General features: G+C 41.6%; 1 protein-coding gene across 3 annotated transcripts in view; it reads left to right on the top strand.

The window, feature by feature from the left end:
• The window catches only part of LOC306974098 (oxysterol-binding protein-related protein 3-like), a 44,577-nt gene extending 30,893 nt beyond the window's left edge, over window positions 1-13,684 (top strand). For all 3 annotated transcript variants that reach the window (XM_079571235.1, XM_079571236.1, XM_079571237.1), the window contains 12 exons: window positions 1,056-1,180; window positions 2,717-2,848; window positions 4,385-4,472; window positions 5,343-5,578; window positions 6,466-6,603; window positions 7,825-7,888; window positions 7,965-8,043; window positions 8,704-8,848; window positions 10,287-10,431; window positions 11,404-11,530; window positions 11,849-11,971; window positions 13,191-13,684. In XM_079571235.1, the coding sequence (XP_079427361.1) occupies window positions 1,056-1,180; window positions 2,717-2,848; window positions 4,385-4,472; window positions 5,343-5,578; window positions 6,466-6,603; window positions 7,825-7,888; window positions 7,965-8,043; window positions 8,704-8,848; window positions 10,287-10,431; window positions 11,404-11,530; window positions 11,849-11,971; window positions 13,191-13,287 (1,499 nt within the window). In that variant the 3' untranslated portion in view covers window positions 13,288-13,684. The remainder of the gene's footprint in view (window positions 1-1,055; window positions 1,181-2,716; window positions 2,849-4,384; window positions 4,473-5,342; window positions 5,579-6,465; window positions 6,604-7,824; window positions 7,889-7,964; window positions 8,044-8,703; window positions 8,849-10,286; window positions 10,432-11,403; window positions 11,531-11,848; window positions 11,972-13,190) is intronic.
• Window positions 13,685-24,996: the final 11,312 nt, after the last annotated feature.

Below are 24,996 nucleotides of genomic sequence, written 5' to 3' on the forward strand. Positions count from 1 at the left end.
CATCGAGGACTTCTCTTTGTTTGAGGCCAGCGCTAACACTAGCATCGGGACGTCTCTGTGTTTGCCCCAAACATGTTTTGCATTGAGATGGTATTTTAGATTTGAGTAACTACGGTGGAAGGAGAACTCTTTTTAACACAATCTGCACACAGCAGTACAGCGTCTATCGTCCCATCAGGATGTTTTTTAAAACAAAACTGAGCCCCCAACTCTGTCCATTGCTGTTGTGGGCGGATGTGCGTCAGATATACGGATGTACCAGAAACACGCAAATAGAAAGGTTCAGCTCAAGAGTTCCGGCTTGGGGGGGAAATCGGGGAAAAACGATCAGTTGCGCTAAAAAAAATTAATGCGTTAAAATCTTGTAATTAATTAATTGAAATTAACACGTTAACGTCCCAACCCTAAAAATAATATTCCTCAAATTCATCTTAAGGGCCAGAGGTCTGTGTTGGAGGGCCGGTTTTAGACTACACGTCTTTGTAAAGCGTGCAGTGTGGCTGGCCAGGCTAAATAAACACGTTTGTGACACGTGTGCCGCGGCAAAATCCTGATTAAAGCATCTCTGCATTATTCAAAACATCTCCTGTTCATAATAATGATGATGATAAAATGCATTTATTTATTTATGGCGCTCTTTACATATGCAAGCAGATCTCAAAGTGCAACTAAAGAAGGGGCCAACAAACCCATAAATATAAAAACTTAAAAGGCAGCAACAACAACTACAGAGAGCTGCCTCTGCAGAAGGAGCAAACAGAGAATTGGATGAAACAGTCTTTACATGAAAAGGTGATGAAAAAAAGATATGGTTTGTCTTAATTATTAGTGTTTTTCTTTGCCGTGTTATTGTAGGTCAGAGTTCATCCAAGAGCCAGAGCCCTCTCCTTGCAAAGCTTCTCGCGGAGCTTCATTCACTTGCTATATTAAAAAAGCGTTCCGTGTTGTTTTTGCCTCAGCGACTGCATACCACACGCCTCTCTCTCAGGGCGCCGGCCTATAAGACAGTTTCCATGACAACCGTGGCCAACTTTGTCGTTTCTTTGTGTCCGTAGTCTACTCCAATCTGAAATCCGCCTACACTTCGCTGTCGTCCGAGAGGGATCGCATGAGGCACTCCATCGACCTGCAGGCCCCGCCCCCCGCGCAGGTCATGGGACTGAAGACGACGTACGGCCCCGTGAGTCACGCTCAAAAACACGCCACAGGCTCTCCATCATGGATTTGTTCTGAGGGATTTTTGGATATGTCGTTTAACCCTTTAAACCCTGCCTTAACCAAGTGCATCTTCTCCAGTTCGGCTTTACTCAAATCTAAAAGCTTCTCGGCTGGAGCTTACAGCCTACAGGCCAGTGTAATGCAAAGACCTGCAAAACTGATCAGAACGTTTTTTTCTTGTGCTGTCATGTTCTTGTCACATTTTTGTAGTGGACATTTTTGTGGACAAAAAAAAAGAAAATGTACGTGTTTTTGTTGCTTTTTCATCGCTTTCTACGCTGCTTTTTTTGTCTTGTTTTCGTCACGTTTTTGTTGCTTTTTTATTGTGTTATTGTTGCGTTTCGGTCTCTCTTTCTAGTCCCTTTCTTGTTGCGTTTTGATGGGTTTTTTTTTTTTCAAGTGGCTTTTACATTTGGGTAAAGCCAAACTGCAGAAAATGTGCCGTCTCCCCCTGGTGTCGCTGGCCAGAAAACCACAATTGCAACTTGACTGCCATCGGACCGGAGCCACCAATACACACTAATGGAATCACGAAGAAGAAGCTAACAGGCTAATGGGAAAAGCTAACTAGCGCCACTTAAACAGTATTTACAGCCAAGTTTGTGTGATTTTTTTTTTTTTTCCTATTGTGTAATTGGATGTACAATGTGCCTCTCTCCCGTTGTCTTTTCTGTCAGCGTAGTATTTACTCTCACGGACATTAAGTTCAAAAATCGCAACTTGCTACGACACCTGCAGTTGCTCTTATGGCCTCTAGGGGCACACGTTACTTAGTACTGAATCAGGTAGGAATTAGATTTTCAAAAACCTTTCGAACTTGAAAAATATTGTTGAGTACAAGTCTGTAAACTTTGGTGTTTGGTGCGACTAAAGTAGAGATGCTGCGGCGACTAAGAGAATTGGAAGAACTTAATTTTGCTAAAACGGGCTTTCAAGCTTTGTGAATTTAATGCACAATTGGATAAAGCTCCCCTACAGACATCAGTGGTTCCCAAACGGTCCGTGGCTCGGTTTCTTATGCAAGTTTAGCTGTAAAATCAAAACAAATTCCTTTCAATAGAGTAAATTATTATTATTGGGGGGGGGGGGGGGGGTGAGAGACTTGCTACATAATCTCCAACTTTCCGGTCTTGGTCTATTACTATATTGTCTACATTTTTTCAGAAGGATTTTTTTAATATCATTAATATCTAAATGTTGCTTGATTTATTCAGCTTTGAACACAAAAAACAAGGCCAAATTAGAATGTTACTTATTCAAAAACTTAACAAGATCCCTCTGAACAAATTTTTGTAACTAATTTATCAACAAAACAAAAGCCTCAATTTAAACCTGGCATTGTCCATTATCTTTGATTTTTCGCTGAAATTTAGGCAACTTTGGTCTCATTTTATATGAATAAATGAAGTGACAGGAAACTCGCAGTACAGTTTTTGTCATATTTCTATGGGTAATGTAAAAGTAAACAATGTTGCTAAGATATTCCTCTGTGATGCAGGAGTGCCCGGCCGGCTCACACTCACTGGTGCACCAGGCGTCCAACGATAGCAGAGCCTCCATCCCCGAGTCCGTCTCAGAGTTCTTCGATGCCCAGGAGTATCTGCTGTCGTCATCGTCTTCTGAAAACGAGGTCAGATACAGCCAGGAACACCAGGACTGCACACTGATACAGAGACATGTCCTACGTGCATTCATTCTGTATCAGGGATATTCAACTACACCTTTAAACACTTTTCATTTCACTTTTTATAGCTTGAAAGAATGTCATCCTTAAAAACCAGACATGAATACATACAGACACAGTAAGCTTGTTGAAGTTTGAGCCCTTGTTCCTTCTGTGGCTCAAAAAAATCCAGCCTGACTCTACGTGACCTCGTTCACCTTCTGTTGGAACCCGACCCAGATCTTATGTTTTCAAACCTTTTCCCACATAAAGCTAAAGTGGCGCCGCTTGAGGACGTCCTGATGGAGTAAACTGAGTGAATGTTTGTAGGAGGCTCTTAGTGCTTGGTTTGCTAAAAGCTGCAAATGAACAAGCACATGTTTCTGAGAATGGGACATTCCTCATTTGAAAGCTAAGAACCTCTAGAGTTCAGCGGCTGAGCTTTAATGGCTCGAGGCTGCACCGACTGGGCCAGATCCTCCGCCTGGTGCAAGGACAACACTGCTCCAAAGAGCCGTGTCATCTTGCTGTTGTGCTCTGTGACTGCGCCACGGGGCGTCGCTTATATTTAAAAAAGTCAACATTCTTTTCTACGTTTACATGGCGCTGCATTGTGTTCTTTCTTTAGCATCATGGGCTTTTATAAGCTCTATCAGTCAAACTACAAACTTGAGATAAACACTGTCCGTGTCCTGAGAGAAAGCGGTTCAGCTGGTCCCACTGTGGTGCCAGTCTGCACTCGGCCATAAATAAAAGCACGTGTTCACCCCCCACTGCCCCACGACCCTCTCTCTTGCCCCTTCCCGGCCGTGGAGTCTGGTTGGAGGAAAAAGGTTGTTCTACAGAACATCAGCTTTGGTCATTGGAGTCTGTCCAGCCCACGGTCAGCCCACTTAATGCACCTGATCTGTAGCTGGAAGATCTCACAGTGCGCTCCAACAAAGTGAAAAAAGTTACACTCTGTGTTTAGAAACACAAGATGGAGCCATCTGTCTTTGACATTTACAGTGTACCAAACACTCCACCACCCTCACTTTAAAAGCAAAGCAGTTTTTTATGAAAATACAACATTTCCATGTATGTTTTGCTCTTTTTGAGTCCGTGTAAAGCAGAAAAGGTTAATCGATTACTAAAATTTCAATAATCGTCCAGAGAGAGAGGGAGTATAAACTAATGGTCCTGCTCTGCCGCTGGTATAATCTGTTCATGCTATGTTATGCTAACTACAATAATTACTTATTTACTTTTTAAGGTTTGCACATCCGCCATTTTCATTCTGTCTACATCCCCTAAAGTGCCAAAACAAACTAGATCCATGTGTGATGCGCTGGAGTTTCAGTTTCTATTTTGACAATGCTTTTCTGTTTTAAATGCTTAATTTAGTCCTCGTTTGCCGGGGGCTGTCCACAAAACCCTCCCAGGCTCGTGAAGTGTGATTGAATGCAGTCAAAGTGTTAAATGTACTCCCCGGTGTGACCTTTCCCACTGCCTGTGTGTCCGCAGGTGTCGGACGATGACTCCTACATCAGTGACGTCAGCGACACCGTCTCCATGGATACGTGCGACGGCGCCACCCACAGGCACTACTCTGGTCAGTCCACACGCTTACCAAACTCCTCGGACATGATCGCAGTAGCTCCAGCGCTCCCCTCAACTTCTAAAACTGTGAAACCAAACACAGAATAGACCGAAGAGGGTTTTCTAAATGTTTATGCGCTCTCTCAGACGAGCTGCTCCATTTGAACAGGAAGCTCACCCAGATCGATTACTCTAAATCTAAAACATTATTACACAAGTGTGAACTACCCAAAGGCACACAGAGAGGCTCATAACCGTGTGCCACCCGTGTGAAACTCTCAAAGGGCTTTGATTTGACATAAGTTGCCTGTATGTGTTCATTTATATCCTTCAGAGGGACATGGGACTGGGGCCATCCCTGACCAAAGATTTTCTTGGTCGGATCAGAAACATGCCCTGAGCAGCGATTAGTCGAATTAAAGGAGGCGTGGCATGGCACTGACAAAACTACAACTCACTGTATCTGACCCAAACGGCACTCAGACTCGTGTATTATAGGCTATTTCAGTGTAGGGCCATGTTATTAGTAGATTTACCCATTTATGGCCTTTAGAAGTCTGGCCTAGAAGGCAACACCTCACAGAGACACACAGCTGCTGCTCATGTACACTCCTGTCCTCAGCCCTCTCCTCCGTGTTTAATATAAACAAAGCATTCCACAGCTAAAACAAACATTATCACTGTCTCTGAAACTCATGCATCTGTTTTTAGAATGAAATATTAGCCTTTATTTTACGACAGACCTTCCTCTGCTGTTGCGTACATTGAGAACATGGACGTCTCAATCTGTTTACAACTAGATATTTAAGGATCCACAAAGGTTCTCATTAAACACCAACATTGCAAAGGCATAGTGTAACATGATTGCATGTTGCTCCCGTAGTGTCCAGCGAGGCCCGCCTGGTGCGCCGGCGCTCCACTCTGCCCTCCCCCTGTCCCAGCAGCAGCGTGTCTCTGTGGAACATCCTGAGGAACAACATCGGGAAGGACCTGTCCAAAGTGGCCATGCCCGTGGAGCTGAACGAGCCGCTCAACACTCTGCAGAGGCTCACGGAGGAGCTGGAGTACAGCGAGCTGCTGGACCTGGCCAACCAGACGGCCGACCCCTACCAGCGCATGGTGAGACGCACTAATCCTGCTATTACTATAACACGATCATCATTTTCTGCATCAAAGTCAACCCTGGCTCATGTTTGCTCTATGATTCAACCGTTTATTTACACATACAGTGCCCATCTAAAGTTTGGAAACACTTTTTATGTGTCGGTTTTTCTTTAATGTCCTCAATGAGAATCAAACAATGTGAATAGTGTTGAAAATAAACTATGAATGAACACGTGGGATTATGTAGGAAATAAAAAAAGAGTGAAATAACTCCAAACATGTTTTATATTTTAAATTCCGTTTATTCTAGGCATTTTTCTCAATTTGCTTCATAAGGTCCTTGTCTTTGAAATGGTTTTCAACTGTCATCCTTCCACATGTGTTTATTCATAAATGAACTCCTTCAGTGAGAATCCACAATGGAAATAGTCTTGAAATAAAAGAAAAACAATACATACATTTTTTTTCTCCAAACTTTTGACCGGTTTTGTATGTATTTATATTTTTAATTAAAGTTTATTTGACTGTACGCACTGATCATTTCTGTAGATGTGTCAGTTTTGACCATAGAGCCAGTTTTCATGGGTTTATCCCTGGGCGAGGTGTATAGTGCTGTACCTACAGTAATTACAGTAATGTTTCAAAGTTTAGGCTACACAAACACAAACACAGCATAAGATTGATTGATAGATTTCTATTCTTTTATTTCAGGTAACAGCTACAGTTCACAGTGCGAGGACACAGCACAGTCTTTAAAATAGTAAAACATTTATTTGTGGTTGTTAACATTCTGTGGTACAAAGCGCTGCTGTTTTGGCGTTCCGTGTGTTTGAACATTGATCTTAAGCGTCCTCATTAAGTCTCTGCGTCAGCGCTGACTCGCTGCTTCTGTGTGTCCGCAGGTGTATGTGGCCTCGTTCGCCATCTCCGCGTACGCCTGCACGTACTCTCGAGCGGGCAGCAAACCCTTCAACCCTGTGCTGGGAGAGACGTACGAGTGCGACCGGCCCGACAAAGGCTTCAGGTTCATCGCAGAGCAGGTACCTCATACACACCAGGGCTGGTTGTCACGCTTTCTTTTCCAGAGTCCACAGCTCCTCAACACGGCGCCCCACACGAGTCACACTTACATTACACGGAAGCTTCAACCCATGATACCCGAATACTGCTCAAAGGCTGATGATGACGTGAATACCACCCTGAAAACACCAAGAGCAAGGGTGCAGCCTCACATGATACTGATATTGATAAGTTTGATGACGTAATACTTATTAATGATGCTGCAGCACTGCTTTAACAGTCATCTGCTTTAACAGTCGAGAAGAGATGCCAATAATGATCAGGAGTACAGTCAGGACAGTAGAGGGCGGAGCTAAGACCCAACACGTTTACATGCAGACCAAAAATCGGATCGTAATCTGATTTCTTTCTGATCTTTCACGCTTGTGTATAAACTAACCAGAAAAACCGTGAAAAGGCCAAACTAATGTCATAAAGATTGAAAGATATAGTAAAAAAAAAATCGTGTTTAAAGTGAAAGCACAGAGTGAAGCCGATGGTCGAGTGGTTGGAGCTGCTGCACATATATGCTGAGTATCGCTCCATCCTCAGAGTCCCATCTTGAAATATTTACTAATTTGTGTCTACAGCTCTACCCTCACATCTTTATTAAGCGTTAACCGTGTTTGCGCTATTTGTGTTTGCTGAGATCACTACAATTACGAAGAAAGATAATGCACAGCTGACTAGGTTTGAACCCTGGACCTTTGAGTCTCTGTACTGGCTCCTCTTCGCTCATGCACAGGAGTGTAAAGTCACACAGAGCCCTTTGACTCCCAAGTCCAGATATATAGATCGTATATCGATTATGTCATCGTTATCGTGAGCCATGTAGCACCCAGAGGTTCCCACCCTCAACTGAGACGCAACAAATAATCTCCATCATTATTACCCCATGTGACAACCAACCCCTGACCTAACTTTGACAACCATTTAGTATTTGTGCAAGATTTTCAGTTGGAAAATTGGCCAAAAAAAGACAAATCACCTTCTTGTACTTGATGTTCAGTAACATTATCACAGCGCCCCCTAGTGTGGCTCTAAAGGAGCTGTGTGACAACAAGCCCATCTGACCAACAGCCCCGGCCTCCTCTATTATGTTTAAGACATAAAGTCATTACGTTTGCCTTGCTTCTCCCTGTATTCTCACTTTGACATGAGCTAAGCTGTGTTCTCTTATTAAAACTCTCATTGACCCACAGGTGAGTCACCACCCGCCCGTGTCGGCCTGTCACGCTGACTCCAACAACTTTACCTTTTGGCAAGGTGAGAGCTGAAGCCTCCTGTGACTGTGCTGTAGATCATTACTGTGGAGCTAACTGTAATGTTTGATCTCCTGTAGATGTGCGGTGGAAGAATAAATTCTGGGGCAAATCGATGGAGATAGTTCCCATGGGAACCACTCATGTGACTTTACCTGAGTAAGTCCTTAGAGCGGAGAGTCAACATTTCCTACAGGGTTTATTCCGGGCATTAACAGTAATAAGTCAGTGGATAAACTGCCCAAATTCAAACCTTAATTAAAGGGGCTAGATGCAAGTTGGCCATTTTATACTCACTACTGCCACCTCTGGTCATACATGTAACTACACCTTCTCTATTAAGCTCGTGCATGACGGCAATTCAGACCTGAAGTAGCACCTTTTTGAGTGACGGTGCAGAGAAGCAGTTGTGATGAACAGGTCTGAGCTCATTCTACACATTAGGACATTGTTGGAACATTTTTGGGGGAGGAAAATAAATTATTTTAACATTTTTAAACTCGGTATAGTCCTTTTAAACCTACATTTCTTTCATAATAATGACATGACTGAACTTTTTGACTCATAGAGAACATAAGAAATATGGAGCCACATGTTCAGATAAAACACATTTACATTTTTGTTGTCTGTTTGTTTTTCAATATTCAAATGTCCCCTCACTCCTCTGTTTAGTGGTGTTTGCAAATCTTAAGTAATAGTCTTTTTTCCCCTGTATATGTAGCATTTAATATACAGTATATGAGCATTGCAAAGCTGCTCCCTGCATAAACCCCGCTCTGCTTTTGACCAGCGGCACATTGACTTCGTGTGTGTGAGCAGGTTTGGCGACCACTATGAGTGGAACAAGGTGACGTCGTGTATCCACAACATCCTGAGCGGCCAGCGCTGGATCGAGCACTACGGAGAGATGTCCATCAGGAACAGCAACAACAGCGAGTGCCAGTGCAAAGTCACCTTTGTCAAGGTCAGAGCCCTCCCTCTGGTGCTCTGTGTTCTGCAGTGCCAGTGTTTGTACCTGTGACGTGTGGTGAGGCCTGCAGCTGGCCAGGCACCTGTCAGGTGGACAAAACTGCAGTCTCTGTCTGTGTAAATGTTCCTCACACTGAAAAAAAGCTACATTTCAGCTTTAAATGTATTCTCATGATATCGCAAAAAACACAATATGACGAGCACGGGGCGTGGACCCGCCCACCTGCATGAACCCGCCCACCTGCATGAACCCGCCCACCTGCGTGACAAGTCAGAGTTTACGTCAATGAGACGAGGCAAAAATGGGAGAAAGTTCACAAACACGTCCAGTAAAGGTGACACAGAGCGGCGCCATCAGCTCACCGGGACTCACATGCGCCCCATGATACAGCTCTTTCTCCCTCTCTCTCCCCAATACTATCAGCGTTCGTCCTCCATGGAGCGTCTGACCTCAATGTCACAGGCACTTTCTGTTCTCAGGACAGTTTTATATACTGGAGTGTATGAACGCACGGATATGCAGACGGCACTGTTGGTAAAAACAAATCTGGAAGCTTTGGGGAAAAGTCCTGTTCACAATGATGCCCACTGTGCCCATTGTGGTGTAATCTGTTTTAAAGATATTATTATTATTGATCCCAATTTCCAAATCTGATATTAATTATAACTTTTTTAGAATAAAACTGACTAAAACTTGACTAAAACCTTTTTAGTTTGCGTCTGACTAAAACGTGACTAAAACTAAATGCGTTTTTGTCCAAAAGACTAAAAGTAAAAGGTCTGCCAAAAACAACAGTGTTGAAACGCCTCTCCTAACCCACGCAGAGGAGTCTGTCTGACTGGTATTAACCTGTAGTCCATATTCTTTTATATAAATGTGTGGCGCAGACACGGGGTTGTGTGCAAGGGCGCGAAAGGCTCAGGATGGGTGCTCTGAATGAACGAGTGCAGCAGTGTGTGGGACAGGTCAAAGGTCAGTGTGTGTGTGGGGGGTTCAGCAGGGGCTCGTCGCAGCTCTGCCTCCTTTTATACGATATCAACTACTGATAAAACATTTTAACCACAATCCTGAAGAAAATCGTAAGAAATCCCTATAATCCTTGTAAAAATAACTCATTTTAGAGTTTATTTTTTATTTTCCCTGCCTTTCCTGACCACATGTCACCGGTTAGTAAATTTACTGTCTGAAGAACAGCACCATCTGCTGGTCCTGACAGAATAATTTCTAGTTTTATGATCATAGAGCTTTACAGTAGGTTAAATATAAGCTATTTAGAACCCAAAGCAGCTTCACCAGTGAATATATTGAAGGAATATCATCAGTTTGCGTAACGTTGCCTGTGAAGAGTCCCAAAAGAGCCATGCCCATGTTTTGTCTCCATGAGGATGAAAGTGAAGCTTCAGCGGTTCAGGACGTCTGCTGTGGTTTGCAGGCGAGGTCGTTTGGCTCCACGGTGAACGAGGTGCAGGCCGTGGTCACGGACGGCGGCGGGACAGTGGTGCACTCGCTGTTCGGGAAGTGGAACGAGGCTCTGTTCCAGGGCGCGCCTCCATCAGCCACCTGCCTGTGGAGAGCCAGTGAGTCGCATGACACGCACACGTTTCAGTTCAGCTTCATGTGTGGGATTTTACTGTGGAAAAACGTATGGCAAAAAAAGATGTATTCATATTTATGTTAGTTTTAGATTTTTAATAAATCAATAAATCAGGCAAGGCATTAAATAAACCCTCTAGGAAAAAAAAAAAAAAAAAACTCAAGTCAACGGGGAATTAACTTGACTGAAGGCCAGTTCTTTACAGATATGAACTGAACATAAACATTTGATTTGACAGTTGCACAGTGAAATATCTACTACAAAGTGGACAGTGTTTTAGTTTGTGGCCGATACAAAGAACAGACTCATTACATGTTCGTGTCCACCTGTTGCAGCATCACAATAATACATTGTTTTAAAAGTCTATAGGTTAGGTGTGTTCTGTGTCAGACACAGGCCCCGCCCACTCCTCGTACAGTATTGGTCACGATTGGAGCGTGATCAAACAAAATCAGCCCAGCACTTAGTAAAAACAGAATCAAGCAGAATGTAGGTCTAGGAAAGTTAATGTGTTAATGTTTTGACAATATGGCCCTCACAATATGGGGTCAGGGGTGTGACATCACTCAAATGCATGTTTTATGGTTCAGAAACACAACTAATGGGTAAATAATAGTTCACCAATTGTTAGTTCAACAAAAAATTGCAAATTCCCAACATTTCCGAGCCAAAGCTGTATGTATTGGAACTTTTCCGCCCCTTTGCAACCCAAGTAGGAGCTACTAAAGTGGAGCGGTGGTTACAAGAGTGTAAAGAAAACCACATTTTTTAAAAACAGGCCTTAAACCTTTGCATCTGTGCATGTGTGTGTGTGTATGTGTGTGTGTGTGTGTGTGTGTATGACTGTATTTGGATTACAGAGTGTTGTCGAGGGGATTCTGTGTGTCACATTGATGCCAAACATGTCACACAGAAGTTGATAAACTAAGGTCTATGGTTTACCTTCTCCCTGCAGACCCTCTGCCGGAGAGCCATGAGCAGTACTACGGCTTCACTCAGTTTGCCGTGGAGCTGAACGAACTGGACCCCGCCCTGAGAGCTCTGCTGCCCCCTACAGACACACGCTTCAGACCGGACCAGAGGTGAGCGCTCAGGGAAACCACTGCACAATATATCCTCAAATGACTGTTCCTTCCTCATAAGAAGCAACACAATATCCCGAGGAACACAGCCTATACATGGTCATTTTAGAATATGGGGGATTAAGGTTAAACAACAAATTACTGCTTGGAAAAATAAAGGCTTTCTACAAAGGAACTTTTATACTAATGCCAGTTTTATTTACTGAAGGACAAAGCTAATTTTAGGTGTAGGGCCTTTAAATTTAACAGAGGGCGTTTCAATATTTCAGGCAGTTTCCCAGAATCCGTGCCGCTTGTTGATCTGCTGTGTCGTTGCAGGCTGCTGGAGGAGGGGAACACAGGGGGCGCCGAGGAGCAGAAGCAGAGGATCGAGCAGCTGCAGAGGGACAGAAGGAGAGTTCTGCAGGACAACAACATGATGCACCTGCCGCGATTCTTCAAGTACAAACCTACAGCTTACTCTATTATCTCCCTCCTTTACCTTTCCCTCCTCTGCCTGGGCTTCAGGAGAGTCGCAGGAAAAAACACTTCTGCTTTTTTTTTTTAGAGGCATATTTTATTTTTAGAAGCTTCTTTGTTGGTTTCTTGATATTAAGAAAGAATAGATCTTAAAATGAGGGAAAGTAAGAAATCGCCAAAGGTCGGGTCGGGCTCCAAACTAAACAATTTATTTCAGAATGTGCACGTAAATGTTTGTATTTATTTGGTTTAGTTATCTTCCACCTACTCCCTTTGGGAATGTTGTTATGCTGTTACGAATACAGCTAATCTATTTGTGACTTCACAGAATAAACGATATAAATAAATAATAGTTTGACAGACAGTGAGGTTTTGCCCCTTTCTGTATCTTAAATCATGAAAAAAGTATTACATTTGATCTTTAATTTAATGGAAAAGCATATTTTGTTTTAGTGCTGTGCACTTCGCTCATAATTTCATTTAACCTCTTAACTCCCACCTGAACGGATCCCATTTTCTCCAGTTTGGCTTCACCCTAATCAAAAAGCTTCTTGCCACAAAAAATGAGAAGAAAACAAGGACGTAAACGCAACAAAAATGTGACAAAAATTCAACAAAAATGTGACAAAAATTCAACAAAAATGTGACAAAAATTCAACAAAAATGTGACAAAAATTCAACAAAAATTCAACAAAAATGTGACAAAATTCAACAAAAATTCAGCAAAAATGTGACAAAAATTCAACAAAGATGTGACAAAAATTCAACAAAAATGTGACAAAAACTCAGCAAAAAGTGACAAAAATTCAACAAAGATGTGACAAAAATTCAACAAAAATGTGACAAAAATTCAACAAAAATGCGACAAAAACTTAACCAAAAAAATGACAAAAATTCAACAAAAATGTGACAAAAATTCAACAAAGATGTGACAAAACTTCAACAAAAATGTGACAAAAATTCAACAAATATGTGACAAAAACTCAACAAAAAAATTACAAAAACTCTCAGCTCTAGACTAAAAAAAAAACATAAAAAAGGTGACACAACACAGCAACAACGCGAGGAAAAAGATCGTGGGTCTTAGCTTTCAAATGAGGCGTTACACAGACCGATATAATGGCCAAAGAGGACAGAATGCATTTGGTTCAGGCGGGTGGTAAGAGGTTAACAAATATTTTTTCTTTGTTATTGTTTCCAGGAAGAGCAGGAACGACACGTGGATCAGCAACAACGCGTACTGGGAGCAGCGGCGAGAGCCCGGCTTCAGTAAGATAGACCTTCCCGTTCTGTGGTGAGGAAGCCCCGCCCCCCCCCCCACGCCAGAGGCCACGTGGACCTAATCTGACGATCTCGGGAATGGCCGCGGACTATTGTGGCGCTGACCGGAGCCCGAGAACACATGCGGTTCCTCCTTCAGCGGCGCACATCTTCAGTTAAAATATTGTTTACTGTAAAAAAAACCTAAAAAAACCTACTCCTTTCCCCAAGTGCCTTCCTGCTGTGCGCTCGCTCTGTAGCACCGACGCAGCGTTCCCATGATGTCAGTATCCTGGTATTAAACTGTTTGGGTATTTGCTCCTTCCATATGTGTACTTAAATGATGCGGACCTGCTGGATTTACTGCCTTCCTATAATCATGGGTTTGAAATGAACATATCAGAATTGACCGCACATTCGGAGAAATAAAAAATGGATGGACAAGGACCAGGATGTTGTGAAAGTGATTCATTTAACGTTGGACACATAGATACAGACGGCATCTCTGGAATCGCCCATATATGGTCATGTTTGAAAGCAGTTAAGGGGGAAAACAATTTTGAAAAAATCTAAACTTTCTCTAATTATTAAAAAACTACTTTAACAAATGCTGAATTATTGATATAGTTTTCTACTAAATAAAGATACAAAGACATGGAGAGGAGCAAAGTGGTTCAACAGCCCATAAATACATAATTAACGGAGAATGCTAACATGATGCTACATGTTAGCATCGGGCTAATGCTAAAGGTTAGCTAGCGTTGGCTACAACTGCCGTTTTTTCACTTCTACAGAACAATCTGCTGTGAGAAAATATATGATATTCCACCAGAAAATGGCTAAAAAGAGTGGAAAATTGTGTTTCCCAAAAGATTCTATTTTCCCCCTCAGTAAGGCCACGCCCCCTTCTATGACGAGATGCCGTCTGTAATCTATACTGTATTCTTCGGTTTCTGTGAATGTGGAGGTTGGGAGGTGCTGACCGTTTATCTTTCAAACACTCACTTTAAATTCACATAACAAAAGAACAGAGTTTAAAAAATGTCATGTTTTTGATGTGTAAAGTCCCCATTGGTTTCCATGTGATAGTGAACCTTCTGGAGCCGCCCCCGCCCACTAGGGGGTGGTGATGTCAGCACCCCCGCCATGAGGACCAAAGAGAATGGGTTTTCCATGTGGAGTCTGCATGTTCTGGTGTATAACCTCTTAACCCCCACCTGAATCGCGCACATTCTCCCCAGTTTGGCTTTACCCAAATCTCGAAGCTTCCTGAAAATGTGTAAAAAAAAATAGCCCGGAAAACGCAAAAATAGGTGAAAATGCAACACAGACATGACAAAAATACGACACGTAAACTACGAAAACACGAGAATAAAGCTGATAAAGATGACATGGAAACGTAAGGAAAAGAAAAAAGGCTGTATTCCTATTAGTACAAAAAAGTACTAATTATAAAGCCATTGTTTTCATTACATTTGATTTAACAAGAGGATTGACTGATTTTGTTGCATTGTAGTTATTTTTTTTACTCTTAAGCTTATTCAACCCTCCAATAGAGTTCAGGAATGTGACGTCATATCACTAAGCATTATGGGATTAGCAGCAATTGTAAACCAATGGAGATTTTAGAAGTTAAAATACTGGAGCTATTGTTCACATTAAAACACTTGGACACCACAGTGAGTTAGCTGCTGAGTTACTGCTGGTAAATACATCGAACGGAGCTGTTCCACGGCTATTTTCTCAACTTTATAAACTGTTTTTAGCTAATGTCAGTCAATGGAAATGTATGCTAACAGCTGCAAAGATGGCCGATCTCCATGGTAACTGTAGACTTTCCCGAACTCTATAATTATTAGCCTATTAGCCTCCCATGCGCTGCCTTGACATTTTCCAACAGTACCAATATGTACTGGCAAAAGTTGCAGTGCGCTCCTTTAAATTCCCGGGCTCCACCGCGGAGGGGAAGGAAGTTTGCTCCTGTCCAGAGATGCTGCAGCTGCACCGTCCTCGGACAGGACGCACGGTTTGGCCCGTGGGCACCGGAGGAAAGCTCCGTTAGCTTTGAGCCACCACGACAGCACAATTATGGATAAACTCGAGTTAATGTGTGGGATTTTGAACGACTGCCGCTTCCTCGGGACTGTTCTGCTGAGTCAGGATTCGGGAAAGCTGCATTTGGAGCATTTACGTCGGTGATGCGGCGCCGAGACGTCATTTAGGGTGAGCCTAAAACCGTTTCATTCGTTTAGAGTCCGGGAAAAAACTGTCTTAGGAGGATATCTGCATGTGTTACTGCAAATTCGTCTGCGTCGCTTAAATACTAAAAAATAAATGCTTTTAGAGAATTGGAATACCCTGCTCTTTAAAAGCCTAATCCAATTTGACGTTGGAGATTTAGGTTCGGTCGCCATTGAACTTTCTGGAAGACTAGTTAATAGTGATAATGATAAAGTTTATTACTTGAGTTAATAAGTTGTTTACAGTCAAAGCAGAAGTGTCCACCCCTGGCCTGTCACTTTATCATATAGGCTATCCACATACAGATGGGCCAGAAACATGAATAGTATTTTTTAATTCCATTTTAAAAATACATATTGTGTGTCTGAAATGAACGCTTTGGCGTAATATACGGTCTATGTTTGGCGTAGAAACTGCGCTGACCCACCTATAAGGAGGTGAACGCGTGCAATAGCAGACAGTGGTCACTAGGGGGCGGGCTTGTAACAGAAAACGCTTCCACCAGCGGAAGGAGATCAACAGAACAATAACTTATGTGTGTTGTTTCCGCGCGGCACCAAAAGGCATTAACAATCAATATATTAATTAGGTCAAAATGAAGTAGGCTGATTCAATTAAAAAGATACAAAAAAAATTACATTTAAATTTATTGTAAAATTATGCTTTGATTTCTTGACTAATTTTGGTGCATAAGTCCATCAGAAATGCAGAAGTCATGGTCCAAAACACATTCAGCTGCCGTTTTGACTGAAATTGTATTAACTGTACAAAGATTTTCTTTCAATTCCCTTTTTGCTTTTGAATTTCAAAGTTTTCTTCCATTAAATCATGGGCCCATAAAGCCTGATAATTAATGTGGGCCATTGTTGCTTTTTGTAAAGGTAAAGGTTGAAGTTTCTCTGTATTCATACATGAGCAGAGGAGCCATCTCCAGATGCTGTGCCTCAGAATCACCTGCCTGGATCATTAACCTATTGTGCATGTTTATAGTTGTGGGGGAAACCTCCGTAAACATGCGAGAACATGCAAACTCCTGGGGATTCAAACCGTTGTGCCACCGTGTCTCTATACCAGGGGGAGCTACTGTCTACCAACTTCACCCGCAAGTAAAAATAAAAGAAAGCTCTTGCCCACATAGGCCCACTTTCTTGAGCCCTACACTACATAGCCTTGTCGCCTGTGAGTGCTTTATGTACTGCATATTTCTGTGTATAACCTCATACTTGTCCTGTGCTCCTTTTCCCGCCCCTCCTCCTGACCTGTGCTGCTGAACGCCTCTTCTTTCTGCATGACGGTGAGTACAAACACATGCACTTCATGTTGGATCCTAGGCCTATAGATCAGTGGTTCCCAGTGGGGGTCGCAAGATGATTTTGAGTCAATATTTTTTACATTTCTGACATTGACTTTGAAATAGCCTATTTTTGATTGAAAACAGCATATTTTAGTGAAATTAAGCCAAATATCAAAATCAGTATCCAAAATAACAACAAATAACATTAAACAAGATTTAAAATGTATAGCGCCTTAAATTATTATAAATACTAATTACATTTCACACAAAGGAAGCCCCTGAGAGATGCTGCAGGTGGAATAGTGAAAAAGTATAGAACTTAGATATAGGCCTACAAGATTACTGACCATACTGAATGAGGGGGAAGGTATGTTTTTTTGTTTGTTTGATTGTTTGTTTTTCATTTGATAGTATATTTTAAATGGAAATAAGGCATGTTGTATAATGTATGAAGTCATCTTTAGATGGATGGATTAATTTTTGTTAACATAGGCTATTGAATACAAGGTTTTTATCTTATTCTTATCTTATTTTGTTTTCAAAGAGACTAAATCTCTCAAAAAGGAGTTTGACAGCTTTAAAACCTTAGGTGTTACTGTAAGCCAGGGGTCACCAACGTGGCGCCCGCGGGCACCCAGGGGCCCTTTGGGGCATGTCCAGTAGCCCTTGGGACTTTTTCTAAAGTGTAAAACACTTCATTTCTTGAATCTAATTCAAAAATTAGAAATTAAATTACAGTTATTTCGGTTCTTGTGACTCAGTATGAGTTTAAAATAAAGCTATTTTACTATAATATGGGGTATCCTATACTATAAGTGAACAGTGTACGTTTAAGTCTTTAGGATTTGTTTTTAACTGGTAGCCCTCGAACAACTTAATGCTCTTAAAGTAGCCCTCAGCTGAAATAAGGTTGGTGACCCCTGCTGTAAGCAGAGATCTCCCAATTGAAAATAAGAAAAAAAATCGAGTTTGCCAAAAGACAGAATCGTCCAGAAACAGTGGAGGCTTGTGTTAATGTTGTTGTAGTGTGCGTGTCCGTCCAGCAGGTGTCGCCGGAAAGCAGGTTACCACGGGCAGAGTGAACAGGTGGCGCGGATTATCGACACATGCCCTTCTGTGGCGGCGATTGGAGCTTCGCTCAGTTTGGAGCAAAGCAAATATTTATTACAATCGCTACGGCTATTCGTCGAAATTGCAATTAGCAACAATGGCGGGAATACATGTCGCCTCATTTTTGTGTTAGTTTGGCAGTTCCTGTTTCAGTCTTCTCTCAAACATTATGTCCATAGTGAACTCAATCTTTAGGCCTATAGGAAATAAATAAATTAAAAAAATCTTGTCTAGTCAAGATTTTTTTGACTAGACAAGATGTCCTGCGTTTCCTTAAAATAGGCAGAAACTGATCAATATCTCTCTCGGAAAATGTGAAAATATATAATTAAACCACATTTGAAACATTTCCATCTTTCAATCACTAGCAGACCTTTTAGTTAGCCCTGTAAGCTAATCGTCTTTAATATGTCGCTGTATTTTGCGCAGTACTCCATTGTTGGAGTTGGTCATTCCTGTTGGCTCTGTGACAGTAAAAAAGAAGCTAGTAGGTTTGTGATTTCAATTAATTTTCGGCTTGAAATAATTGGCATTAGAAACATCATCTAATATTGCGGCAGGTGGCATTTCTTTTGGTCACGTGACTCACAAAAATTGATTATTTTGCATAGGTCTGAATTTATAAAAAATAAATGTGCCACTCCATTTTCTCCTGCTACTTCTAATATTACTGATACTGTTTCTACTCTAAATTACTGCTACTGCTACTACTACTACTACTACTACTACTGCATGTGGTCCATATGAGCGCATGCTAACCTCTCCTCGCCGCGTCATTAGCTGTGATTGATGCAGGCGGGGGGCCATTGTTGTGTTGGCGCCACTTAATTAGACTGAGCAGGGGTCAGGAAATGAGAGGGCCACTGCAGACGGGCGACTGAGGGCCGTGGGGGTGGAGATGTTGTTTATGTGTATTATTAAAAAAAGTATTGGCACTTCACCCATCATTCTTGTGAGTGAGAGTAAAAATAGGGGCAGTTTATGTGGCATGAACTCTCAGTGGTTTATCAAAAAAAAAAAATCTACAATTGCAACGCAGTGATTTTTGCACTCAGAGGTTCAGCTCATCTAGATAGTTTCTTGTCTTAAAACGGGATGTCCTGGGTTTGCATCCGCTTGATTTCTGTCTTTTTTTTTTCTTAACTTGTGCCGTCCATTCTCTGTTCTGAATGTTATGAAGTTGTTATTAACCAACAACACCTGTTTGAACAAGGTCAACGTCAGGTCCCCCTGTCTCCCCAGTGAACGACCCCACCACCCGCCGCCATGATGGATTTCTAACGCAAATACTGTCAAACTGAAACCTGGATTAAAATCGCAAAGCTACTACTAATCGCTCATCTATGCTCGTCTTTTTCAGTGTCACAGAGAGGCAACAGGAATCACTACAACCACGGGGCACAAAATGTAGCGCCATCTTAAAGCTTAAAAATATGCTATGCTAAATGCTAACAAATGCTAAACAGGGCTAATGCAATATAAAAAAGTCTTCTGGAGAATGAAAGATGTAGAAATAAAAAGGAGAAGTTAGCAAGCCGACTAGTTCGGAACACTTTTCAGCGTGTGTTAGCCTGCTATTTTTTTTTTTTACTTTCGCCGGTAGCATTAGCCGTTAGCATTAGCCATCAAACAGCGCAAATGATGAACGATACAGATGTTTTTCCGCTGTGTTTTCAACGCATCGAAAACATTAAGGTGATGTAAAAGCCCAGTCAGAAATCATTAATGAATGCACAGACCCCTTTAAATTGTACTTTAGATTGGAATTAGCATGATAGGCAAAAGTGGGCTCCGAGCTAATAAATAAATCAGGTTAGAAACATATCAATGGCTACTAGTACTAAGCATCATCTTATAAAATGTTAATGACAAAGAAACAAACCACCGAAACTATGTAAATGCCATGAGCCAGACAAAACATACCTGCGATACGTCACTTTTAATAAACCGATACCTCAGTCATTATTTGATAGATTTGCATAGTAAAAACAACCCAGTGCATATTTAATTTCTCAGTAACGATATTACTGCCTGAATAATTGCAATTTGCTAATTAAAAATATACATGATCACAGGCTGCAGTCCCTCCTATACTTTGACGAAACCTCATCATTGTATCGTCTGGTCCCTTGGGTGCTGCTCGGTGTTTTCTTTTTGTTTTGTTTTTGGACACGGTCCCCTGGGACCCGTGCACACCGCCTGTCCCAGCACCTGCTCCTCTCAGCGGGGCGGGGGCGGGGCTAGAGCCAGGGGGGGAGGGGCGGGTGAAAGTGATAAAAAAACGGGGAGGGGAGTGTGTTCTTTGTGCACTCTGAGGGGAAAGGGTATCTCTGTTTGGGACAAGGGCTCCTTCACTGTACAGAGCAGACAGGCTTAGTTCTGCTGATTACGGCCCAGTGAATATTCATTAGGTTTTGACGGTGAAGATTTGGAAGTGGTGGTTGGGACGCGGCAGCTGGGAGGAGGGCTGCTCGCTTTTGGAAAAAGTACAACTGCAGTTTTTCCGATATGTATTTGCAACGAGAATTGCAATTTGTTTTAAGGTCAGACGCGCCAGGTGCAAACATTGATTTGTATTGAAATGTTTGGCCAGAGTGAAAAAGTAAACCAAACTCTCCCTTTATGATGATGATGATATTGATGTTTGGTATCCACGGGTAGCATGAAAGGCGACCGAGGTGACGATGTAATCCGAATATGGTCATTTCCGTTACAAAACTTCCCCAAAATCTACATTATTTTTGACTTTTTTTTTCCAGATATTCTGTTTTATATTGAAATTCTGGAACCACCAAAATAATACAAGTTTTTTTTTTTTTTAATAAAAAATCCCCTGAGGGTCTCTGTTTCACACCTGCCCCCTGCTGGCCAGCCCTCACACCTGCGCAAGTAAACTGAGTAGCGCGGCCTGATGACATCATCACACAGCGCTGTTTGTTTTTATGTCAGGCAAAAAGCATGAGGCGTGGCACGTAAAATGCGAAGGGAAAATAATCCCAGCGCCATGAAATAATGCAAGTCTGCTTAGCAAAAAAAACAATTTCTATATATATATATAGTGTTTTTTTTGGGGGGGGGTTGCTAATTTTGTAATCGTTTAGTGTAATAATCAAATAATAATGTAATAATGTTATCGAATTTTGATTAATTGCACAGCCCTACGTCATTCTTAATCAAAATCATCATAGATTTGTGAAATGAGGTCAAATCACAAAGTAATGTGAGTATATTTTACTAAACCCAAATGTTTTTTGCTTGATATATTATCTGTATTATATGACTTAGTTTTTGTGATGAGGGTCCCGGATTGGGGGTCCCGGCCTGAAACGTTTGGGAACCCCTGCTGTAACAAATAAAAGTAACTGAAACCGAACTTGCACTTGCAACAATCTTCCTCTGACACAAAGGTAAGAAGGTAGCAGTGGAGGCAATTTGCGTGCTGAAAGGATGAGGAGGTGGGAACAATCATAACATGTGAAAAAAAATAAACCCTCTGTTTATCAAGCTTCTATATTTCTAAATAACTGATATTTATAACCAGATGGTTCTAGCAAGTTCTTGGGCAAGGCACTTGAGAGCGCGGCGGGGCCGGGCTGGCGGTGGTGGGAGGCTGCAGCAGCCGCTGTATCCTTGGTTACTGATGGAGGAGCAGGTTTCTGACCTCTGATTGGACCAGGCTGAGTCCATCACTGATCCCATTGGCTGGTCACACAAATACACTGAGCTCATTACATAGAGAGACCCCCCCTCCTCTGTCCTCCTCCCTCCTGCTCAGGGGAGGGGGAGTTAAAGGCAGGCGAATGCTAATCCCTCAGTGTGGTCTGACAGGCTAAGTGTGCGGCAGGAGGATGCTAACAAGTGTTCAGGTTTTTCCTCAGCTTTAGCATTAGTTTGGTGTATGATAGAATAGTAGAAGGTAATTACAGGATCGCACTCTTAAAGGGGCTTTGTTAAATTGGACATATCATGCATAACAGTGTCTTATAAACCTGCTTTGGGCCATTTTAACGTTTATATTTCACATATTATAACTTGAAATAGTTTCTGTGTGTGGAAGGAAGTCTTTATTCCCAGAGTATGTTATTTTGTGACAATCCCTGGTTGGAGCGTCCTCTGCTGGCTGCAGTGTGAATTAGGGATACTCATAAGGGCTGGGACAATATATGGTTTTGTGTTGATACTTACAATACTTTTTAAATGTAATATTTCTTCAGGAACAGTTTTGCTAAATCAACATTTGTACCGTGGTAGTGCACGTTACAGTCTTTACACTTCAGAAAATGTCATTTGGTTTATAACTTCTGGATACATCATCACTCTCTTTTCTTTTTCAAGTTTTTGACAATACTTACTATCGCAATACGTATCTCATCGGCCTTTACATGAGTATTATTTGTATCGCAGGTGAAGCGGATTGTCCCAGCCCTGCTATGCATAGCACCGTGATAAATGCAGTTTGAGAAGTGGTGCAACGGGCTTAAAAAATGACACTTTAGGTAATCTATGACGCAACAAAATCCAGGAATCAGAACACGTCAGCAGAAGATGATGAAACCATTAAAGTCTGTCGGGTTAATTATAGAGTACCTGTGTACATTATGTTACATACTACCCCAGGTATGTTTTTGAGGAATCAACGGTGACAAAGTTGATTTTGCATGATATGTCTCCTTTAAAACCAGGTTGTATCTTCTCCAGAGTGGTGTTGTGTGTCAGTAATCCTTACCGCATTTTGATAACATCTTGAATCCTTTTTTCATGTTGAATCCATGCAGGGTTTTCCAGACGCACACTAGGGCTCCGTAGAAGTTTAAAAGTGCTACTGACTTACTACAACGCCACTTAGTCGTGAAAACCAAAAACTTAAGGGGAAAACTGTAATGCAATATTATGTTAGAATCGGTTCTCTTGCCATTGTCAGTGAACACGTCCACAAACTAGGGATTTTCTTGCATTGCTCATTAAAGAGACTAGATGCAAGTTGGTAATTTTATGCTCACTACTGCCACCTCAGGTCTTACACGTAACTGCAGCTTCTATATAAAGCTTGTGCATGACGGCAATTCGGACCCAAAGTAACAACTTTCTGAGTGACAGTGCAGGATTTTAGAGGCAGTTGTGGTGAACAGGTCTGGGCTCATTCTACACATTAGGACATTGTTGGAACATGTAGGGGGAGGAAAAATCCTTTTTTTTAAAACATTTCTAACCTCCGTATAATCTCTTTAAGTTAAGGAATACTTCAATATCCCTGTAAGGAAATGTGTCCTCTGCATTTGACCCATCCTTCGATGCAGCTGGGGCAACCTGAAAGGAGCAATGGGCGACCACAGTGTAAAGTTGGTGATGCCTTGAGCAGGTGTTACAACTGCCAACCATAGGCGCAAGCAAGCTCTCAAATTTGGGGCACCCAGATTCCCTGATCACAAAATGTTGATATAACCTGTATATCACGAGAGCTTTCTTTTCTTCCCAATGCGAGTGCAGGCCAGTCCATTACATTAAGGGGAGACACTACAGGCAAAACTCAATTTTTTCAGTTTTCAGGTTTGGGGCCAAATTGGTCTCTGAACATATAAGCTTTCACCCGGAAACAGAAAATATACCTAATCTTCACAATAACATGTTTAAATATTGCGCTGATTCAATGTTCCCCCATAGACTTATATGGGACAATGCAATTTCAAGGGCATTTTTCTGAAAACACATTTTTCTGTCATTGTGGCGACACTATGTCCACGTCAGTCGGACCTAAAGACTTCACCTTTTCCAGCCTTGGACTGAACAATATTAGGAAGATTTTTTCAGAGGGATTTTTTATTATTTAATCCCTAAGCCCCATTTATTGAGTTTTGAATGTCAAAAAATAAGGCGAAAAATATATTTTTCCACATTTTTCCACTAAAAAACAGCTTATTTTAAAACGAAACAAGAAATCCAAAATCCCCTCAGAGAAAGTCTTGGCAACTCATTCATCAGTAAAATGAAACCATAAATTTGAATGTAGCTCTGTCCATTATTCAGATTTCATCACCGAAAAGATGGGAAATTTGGGGCATTTTTAGGCATGAAAAACCTTGTTCTTATATGAAAAGATAAAATGACAGAAATCTCGCAATGTATTTTTTTCTCACATTTATGCCAGTGATCTACAGCAAAAGTTTCAAATTGATATCTGTAAATATACATTTTTTCCCTATTCACCTGCAGTGTCTTGCCTTAATAGACGCAGCGGCGATTTTAAGTTCCACGTCTTATTTTTATATATATTTTTGTATTCAGGCTGCAAAGTCATAGATAGAGCACCTGAGCACCTGACTTTGCAAGATTGAGGCTTGTCAGTTTTTATCATATTTTTAGTCAATGTTAGCCTACTTTTTTGGGGGACAAAAATTAAATAAAATCCTCGAAGATGACTTAAACTGACAAAACTTCAACAGCAAAGCAGTGCAAAACAACACGGGATATATTTGAATAAAATAAACGTGTCACTGATCGAGTTGATCAAATTTCGACATTAAAACGTGATATATTAAAGCAGTACTAAGTAACTCTTCCCCCTAGAGGCCATAAGCGCAACTGCAGGTGTAGTATCAAGTTAATTTTTTAACTTATTAATTGTCTTGGAGAGTAAATACTACGCTGACAGGAAAGGCGAAGGGAGAGAGGGTTACTGTAGCCTGGCTAACACCAGACTAAAATCACAAGTGATATTTAGTCTGGGGACCACCAATTCATTTTCTCGTAGGAGAGGTGTGGTTTACGATCGTCCATACTCGTTTATTGGGCGATACGAAAAAAAAAAAAAAAAGTCTCTTGCGTCTGCACGTAGCCACAGCCAATCGTATCATCGTATGAGATGACGTATGACGTACCCGCTGTAAACTTTTGAATATAAACTATTTAGAACAAGGTCTAAAGCTTGATCAAAAAATACCATCGTGTCTGCTGCTGTCACGTTGGATCCGTAAATAAACTTTTTTTTTAATTATCCGTAAATAAACTACAAGCTTCCATATATCGAATAGCGCGTCATCGTCTTGCCGTCCCTCCTCGCTCTGTGATTGGTTCCCAAATCCACCGGAGATGTCGGCCATGGTCC

The sequence above is a fragment of the Gobius niger genome (assembly GCF_951799975.1).
Source record: "Gobius niger genome assembly, chromosome: 14".
NCBI lineage: Eukaryota > Metazoa > Chordata > Actinopteri > Gobiiformes > Gobiidae > Gobius > Gobius niger.